The sequence below is a fragment of the Fukomys damarensis genome, unplaced genomic scaffold (genome assembly GCF_012274545.1).
Source record: "Fukomys damarensis isolate Sample0158 unplaced genomic scaffold, DMR_v1.0_HiC HiC_scaffold_37, whole genome shotgun sequence".
Classification (NCBI taxonomy): domain Eukaryota; kingdom Metazoa; phylum Chordata; class Mammalia; order Rodentia; family Bathyergidae; genus Fukomys; species Fukomys damarensis.
The window spans coordinates 6,248,680-6,256,204 of record NW_022900949.1 but is presented as its reverse complement, the minus strand read 5'-3'; the positions used below and the strand labels follow the sequence as shown (position 1 = coordinate 6,256,204).

At 52.2% G+C, this 7,525-nt stretch overlaps 1 protein-coding gene across 2 annotated transcripts; it reads right to left on the bottom strand.

Moving 5' to 3' along the window:
* Positions 1-2,196: 2,196 nt before the first annotated feature.
* On the bottom strand, positions 2,197-7,317 carry Qtrt1 (queuine tRNA-ribosyltransferase catalytic subunit 1). Of its 2 annotated transcripts, none has more exons than XM_033759758.1 (10): positions 7,023-7,317; positions 6,733-6,801; positions 6,330-6,468; positions 4,612-4,684; positions 4,415-4,530; positions 3,456-3,594; positions 3,161-3,236; positions 2,955-3,064; positions 2,632-2,719; positions 2,197-2,558 (listed from the first exon to the last, which is right to left on the bottom strand). In XM_033759758.1, the coding sequence occupies exons 1-10, from the start codon at positions 7,266-7,268 to the stop codon at positions 2,406-2,408; spliced, it is 1,209 nt and encodes a 402-aa protein (XP_033615649.1). In that variant the 5' UTR covers positions 7,269-7,317; the 3' UTR covers positions 2,197-2,405. The 2 variants fall into 2 exon arrangements, with proteins under 2 accessions (XP_033615649.1, XP_010633013.1); XM_010634711.3 differs by having other exon boundaries at positions 2,316-2,558; positions 4,612-4,690.
* Positions 7,318-7,525: the final 208 nt, after the last annotated feature.

The window sequence follows — 7,525 nt, the reverse complement described above, 5'->3', positions numbered from 1 at the left end:
CCTCACAGTCGCCGCCTCATCCGGTTCTCAGGCGACACCCGACCCGAGCGACCTCCCGCCCCGCCCGGGGATGCACCCAAACCCCTCCTGCCGGCACAGATTGGTCGGTCACGCTGCCGTTCCTATACGTAAGCCAATGAAAGGGAGGTACGGGCCTATGGCTCAGTAAGCCTTCCCCCTATGGACTACTCTGAAATTTCATTGGATAGAAGAACTGTCACTGTAATGCAACAGCCAATAGCAGCGGAAAAGTGAGTTATCAAGGCCGGGAGGCGGTGTTTCGGGAAGAGACACTTTGGCTCCACCCAATAGGAAGAGCCACTCTTACTGGTCGAATCAACGCCAATCAATAAAACTGAGCAATCATATTAAGGACCGATCCTTCCACAGGGGCTTGTCACTTGCCACTACCTAGTTCCCTAAATATTTCCCATTGGCCTATATAAATATCACTTCATGACTCTAACCAATAAGACAAAAGAGGGTGGGCCTTAACGTCCAAATTTTGACTCTGATTGAGAGTTGTACCTATCAATCTATAAACAGTCCCGTTTTCATTAGTTATTGTTGTCTTACAGTCTACTGAGGCAGAAGAAAAAATCCATGGTACTCGCCGAAGGGCGACACCTCGTGGTAGGACTCGATGATTGTGAATTCTGAGTTTCCGGTCTCTAGAGAGAACTAGTTTCCAGAATGCATCTTGGCTCCCTTTCTTCAAGCCGTATAGGGGAGCAGGATCCCAAAGCGGCCTGAGCGAGTCTGGAAATACTGGTGCTTGCTAGGGAGAGCCGTAAAGTCAGCCCTGGTCAATGAGGCGCGCCACACGCTTGGGCCTGGAATTGATGCGGATAAAGCTCCCGCGTTGTTTGCCTGCATAGCATGGATGATTTTTTTTTTTTTTTTTTTATACTGGGATCGAACTCGGGTCCTTTGCGCTTACGTAGCAGGCACAGGAACCACTGAGCTAGATTCCCTGGCCCAGAATGGATCTTCTTGATTAACCAGTGAACGCCAACGAAGCAGATCCTTAATTCAAAAACACGTTATTAAAAAAAAAAAAAAAAAAAAAAGATATTTTGCAGACAGCCTTGGAGGTTCTGGAATCTGGAACTCCTGAGCAGAAGTGAACTGAGGAGGAGCAGGGAGCTCGGCGAGGAGCAGAACTGCATCGCTCAGGCCGGCGACATTCATGAAAAACTTCTGGAAGAACACACAAATTCGGAGGAGTGGCCGCACTTCCAACAGGTGTCATTGCCTCAACTGCAAACATCTTAGTTTTGCTAGATGGGCGCATGCCTGTCATTCCTCGCACTCTGGGAACCTGAGGCAGGGTGATCACAAATGTTAGCCTGGACAATTTAGTGAATTGACGAGACCTCGGCTCGTCTAAAACTAAAAAAAAAAAAAAAAGAAAGGACTGAGTAATGAGGGTCCTAGATTCAATCGCCTGGATCCAAAACATAAAAACAAAAAAGCCTTAGTTTTTAGGGACAGCAGCTCTGTAACGGTTCACACTGAATGCACTTGATTTGGGCCTGTTTCCTGGGTGATTATTATGGTCTGAAGATTTCTGATCCCTGCTGATCCCTATGTTGAAGCTGACCCTACCCCCACCCCGTGTATGGTATTTGGAGGGAGGGATTACATCATGAAGAGACAGCCTTTAAAAATAGAATTAGTGTCCTTCTAAGAGAGCCCCGCGAGCTGCCCTTCCCCTTATACCACAGAAGAAGGCAGTAAAAAGATGGCTGAACCTGAGGGTGAGTTCTCGTCCCCCACTTCGTGGTATTTTGTTACAGGAGCTTGACTGGCCCGACATTTGAGAGGACCGAGTGACTTCACACCTTTGGACCTCTGAGGTGTGTCCTCAAATGGACACAGTGCCATGCTCACATCTTAATGTTACGACAATTAGCCGGACGTGGTGACACACACATGTCCCAGAGGCTGAGGCAGGAGGATCGCTGTGAGTTCGAGACCAGCCTGGACCACACAGTGAGTTCCAGGTCAGTCTCAACTACATAGTGAGACCCTGTCTCAAAACAAAAACAAAACAAACAAACAAAACAACTGGGGCTAAAACCTGGGACCTTCACATCGATCTACATCTCTAGCCCTTTTTTTTTTTTTCTATTTTGAGATAGGTTCTGTGTCACTTAAATTGTCCAAGCTGAGGCGAACTTGCAACTCTCCTGCCTCAGCTTCCCAGAGTAGCTTGGTTACTTCTTATTATCAACAGGAGGGTGCACATCCGCCACAGTGATACTCAGATGGCTAAGGAGCCCCACACCGGCCACCTTCCCAAGAAGACTCAGACAACACGTGCTAAGTTAGGATTTTGTTTTAAAGACCTTTTAAAAAAACCCTTCGGTATCTTCTGCCCCAAGCTCCCTCTGGCAGGCCAGTCAGCTCAGCGTTATGCCCACAGAGGCCAGGGCTTCAGTGGCCCAGAGGGGACAAAGTGTCTGGTCCCCGTACATGGTATTCATGAAGCTGCGCACGAAGTCAGGGAAACGCTTCTCCACGATGCTGGCGCGGATGGCGCTCATCAGCTGCAGCTGCAGGGGCCCAGGGTCAGCACTGGCACCGGGCGCCTGCCCCCACCCACACCTGCCCTAGGTACCCACCTACCTGGTAGGCGATGTTGTGCACAGTGAGGTGGTGTAAGGCAGCTGTGTTGTCGCTGTGCAGCAGGGTGTGCAGGAAGGCCCTGCTGTGTCTGCAGTCGGGAGGAGGTTGAGCGAGGACCAGCCCAGGCCCCTCAGCACCCAACTCCATCACCTTTTCGTTTGTTTGGTTTTTTTTGGGTGACGGGCTCTCCCTGTGTGGTTTAGGCTGACCTGGAACTCACTATGGAGCCAAGGCTGGCCTCAAACTTGGCAGAGATCTCCCTGCCTCAGCCTCCTGAGCGCTGGGATTAGTTGTGCACCACCACACCCAGCCTGATCACCTACTTCTTGCAAGTGGGGCAGGAGCACTCTGGGTCTATGGGGCCAAAGTCCTTCTCATACTGCTTTTTCTTCAACTGCAGCTGCCCGGTGGGCACCAGGGCAGAGCCAAAACGCTAGGGATGGGAAAGCGACAGGGAGAGAGGGTCATCCGATCCCTACCCTCCCTGTCCCTACCTTCCCCTCCCCCAGCCCACCACCCAGGCCCTCACCGCGGTCCGTGTGGGGTACACACAGTCGAACATGTCGCATCCGAGAGCCACGCAGACCACCAGATCAGTGGCATAGCTGGGGGTACAGGTGTGCAGGGGTGGGGGCAGCAGAGAGGCTGAAGCCCTGGGGCGGGATCCCTAGTTCCCTCCCTGCCGCCCTGGAGACAGCCGTGTCCTCCTCGGTTCCCTACGACAAGGCTGTGTCCTTGCCCCCCCATAATGACCCCCATGCAGGGAGAGGGGTGCCCAGAAACTGCTCCCCATAGGAGGGCTTGGTCTTCTCCCCCCAACATACCCGACCCCCATCAGGTAGCGGGGCTTGTCTTTTGGCAGCTTGGACGTGCTGAGTGCCACCATCTTCCAGAACTGTGCCTTGCTCTCGCCGCCGCTCAGGCCACCGATGGCGAAGCCTGGCACGTCCCTCTTGGTCATCTCTAGGGTACAGATGCTTCTCACCTTACCATCGTGTGACGTGACTTAAGAATTCTTGAATTTATGATATGCAAGACCATCCTTCTACCCATCCTGGTTCCTGCTTACGAGAGAGTCGTCACTAAAGTACACGAGAGCCGGGTGTGGTGACACACACTTGTAATCCCAGCATTCAGAAGGCTGAGGCAGGAGGACTTCAAATTCAACCCCAGCCTGAGCAACTCAGCAATATAAACTTAAAAGGAGTACAGGCCAGGGGTTTGGCTCAGTGGTTCTGCTGCCTGCCTTGCAAGCACAAGGGCCCGAGTTCGATCCCCTTACCAAATAAATAAATAAAAGGAGCAGGGATGTAGCTTAGGGCAAAGGCCTTGGATTCCACTAATGCCTGGATTTTAATTAAAAATGTGAAGCGAGGTGTGATGTCTCATGGCTATAATCCCAGCACTCGGGGAAGCTAAGGCAGGAGGGTATCCTGTTTAAGTGCAACCTGGGCAAACAACAGATTCAGTGAGATCTTGTCTCAAAACGGAATTTTAAATAGGGCTTGGACGTAGATTAGTACAACAGCCCTGGGTTTCTCTGCCGTGCTGCCATTACCACTGGAAAAAAAAGGTGGTGGTGGGGGGGAGAAGAAGGCCGGGGATTGAGCTCAGTGGTTCCAGCACCTGCCTCGCAAATACAAAGGCCTGAGTTCAATCCCCGGTACCAAAAAAAGAAAGGCGACAGATCCTTCCCACTGCATGCTTTACCCGCTGCCCTGTCAGCATTGGCACTCTTGGGGCCTCGGCAAGAAACAAGCCCAGGTTCTGCCCCCGGATTTACCTTCAAGACAAGTGGCTCGGAGGTCCGCATCCAGCCCACCCTGGATGATGGCGAAGAGCTTCTGCTTGTCGGGCTGCCGATGGGCTGCAATGCACCTGTCCAGCCAGCGGACCGACCTGCAACGGGGCCCTGGTCACCAGCCCCTAGGGGAGGGGGACAAGGCTGAGGGACCCAACGTCCCGCCCGCTTAGGCCTACCTGTGCATGGCCTCTTCCACACGCGGGCCGGTCACGGTGCTGCTGACCACATCGTCCAGCTGCATGATGATGTCTGAGCCTTACAGCAAGACAGGGCGCCATCACTGGGAGGCTGTCCACCTCCAGGGGGGATGGGATGGGCCCCAGGTGCCTCACAGGCATTGCTGACTCCCTCAGAGCCGCCCCAATCTACTTAGGACACAGCCCAAGAGACAGAGTCTCACTATGTAGTCCAGTTTAGCCATGAACTTAGCTCAGGCTGGCTTTGAACTCCTTTTTTTTTTTTTTTTTCTTGTACCAGGGATCGAACTCAGGACCTTGCGCTTGTGAGGCAGGCGCAGCACCACTGAGCTAAATCCCTGGCTGGCCTTGAACACCTGATCTTCCTGTTTCTGGCTCCCAAGCTCTGGGATTCAGAGAGAGCTTTTAAAAATGTGCATCTAGAGCAAGGCATGATGGCGCACGCCTATAATCCCAGCACCAAGGAGGCTGAGGCAGGAGGATCTCTGTGAGTTTGAGATCAGTGCGGTCTACATAGTGAGTTCCAGGTCAGTCTCAACTACATAATGAAACCCTGTCTCAAAAAACCAAAACCAAAACCAAACCAAACAAAAAAAACATGATGAGTTCAGTGCTGGGGATTTAGCCTAGTAGTGCTGCCATCTGCCTTGAAAGCCCAAGGTCCTGAGTTTGATCCCCAGTACCAAAAAAAAAAAAAAAAAAAAAAAAAAAGATGAGTTCAAAGCTGAAAGTGCTGTTAGGGGATGGAACCTGGTCTGAAGAGGAGGATCAAAGGGGCCTGACTCCCTGGCTCCTCCCTTCTCTCTCTGTTATCCAGCTGCACTGAGTTAAACACTCTTCCACACTCCTGTGCCACATTATTTCTACCTTGGAGCCAACAAAACATGGACAGAACCCACAGAAACTATGAGCCAAAACAAATCTCTCGTATTCTAAGAGTGGGTCCCTTGCGATGGGAAAGTGACTAACACTGGGCAATTCAGTGAACTATTCAGCCTCTCAAAATTTAAAAAATTAAGGCTGGCAGTGTAAGCCTGTGAAAAGCCCCTGGGCTCACTCCCTGGTCTCTCTCTCTCTCTCTCTCTCTCTCTCTCTCTCTCTCTCGCTCACACACACACACACACACACACACACACACACAGTCAATACAAATCTTGTTCTGCTACACAGAAGAAAATCTGAGAATGTGTAGGTGTGGTGGCAGTGGACACCTGTAATCCCAGTATTTGGGGGACTAAACCAGGAAGATCAAGAGAGTTCAAGGGCAGCCTGGGCTACAGAGTTGAGGCCCTGTCTCTAAAAACAAACAAACAAAAAATAGTAAAGGCTGACCCAACAGTGAACTAGAAGGATGGGGTACAAGAATGAGAAAAGAGGGCCGCGGATTTAGCTCAGTAGTTCCCGTGCCTGCCTCTCAAGTGCAAGGTGCAAGGCCTGAGTTGGATCCCCAGTACCAAAAAAAAAAGAATGAGAACAGCATTGTTTGCTGTAGTCATGTTTGTATAAAATGTATGCAAAATGTATCTTTGTTCAGGGTTCATTTTGCAGTACCAAGAAAGGAAGGAAAGAAGGGAGGGCGAGCTGTGACATATCAGGCACTGTGCTAAGAGATTTAACTAAATTGATTCATTTCCCTGAAAGCTGTGGTCTCTTGGGCCTGAACCCCAAAGGAAGGAACTGTTTCCCAGTCCGCTCACCCAGCGCGTTCTGGATCTCCACAGACCTCTCCGGGCTCAGAAGGGTCTCTTCACCATCGTAAGGGGAGCGGAATCGGACACCCTCCTCTGTCACCTCAGCCAGGGCCACCAGGGACACCATCTGGAAACCGCCACTGTCCTGGGAGAAACCCCCAAGCAAAGCTGTCATACAGTGGGGACGCCCAGCTCTTCACCCCTGAAAAGTGCCTCTGGCATTTTGTTGTTGTTTATTTATTTATTTTTTTTTTTTGAGACAAGGTCTCGCTATGTAGTTCAGGCTGGCCTTGAACTTAGGAGGTAAACCAGGCTGGCTTCATCCTAGCGGAGACACTCCTGCCTCAGCCTCTTGCGTGCTGTGATTATGGACTGACCACTTCGGATTCCCGACCCCAACGCCACTCACCGTCAGCAGGTTGTGAGGCCAGTTCATGAAGCCATGGAGACCGTGGGCTTTCTGGATCAGCTCAGAGCCCTGGTTTAGGGCAAGAAAGTGGTCACTATGAGCGGGACTCTGGGATCTCCTTCTTGGGACAGACCTGGCCGGCTTCAATTCCAGCAAGAGCACAGCGGCAAGCTTAAGGCCACGGCGCCCCGGGGTGCTCCACGCCCTCCTCTCTCTTAAACTTTTAGAGGCAACGCCCGCGGATCCCTTAGGTCGTACTCCGCCGCCCTCCCGGGCCAACGTCCACCCACCGGCCTAAGCCCCAGATGGTAGGTGTTTCCCAAACAGATGCGGCAGCCCAGGGCGTCCAGCTGTTCTGTTGTGATCCCTTTCATGGTGGCCTGTGTGCCCACTGGCATGAACACGGGAGTGGCCACAGGTCCATGCGGCAGTCGCAGTTCACCCGCTCGGGCCCTGGAGCGACTGCACTCGGCCACCAGCCTCATGATCCGCGGGGCAGACTCCAGAGAAGTCGGCACAGCAGCCCCCGCCGCCATCTTGCTTTCTGGAACCACGTGAAATACGGAACACCGTGGGCGGCGCCATGTTGTTTGAAGTCACGTGATATAGGGAGCGGCGTGGAATCGCCGGGAGAGCGTCTGGGAACCATGGCAACCGTTGCCTAAACGCCGGTCCAAGCTAGACGACCAGTTCTCCCGCAGGGCCGCTAAGACGAAGACTCAAACGCTACCTACAAGACTCTTTCGTGCTACTTTTCGATCTACAATTGAAAGCCTCTCTGAGCCGTAATTTT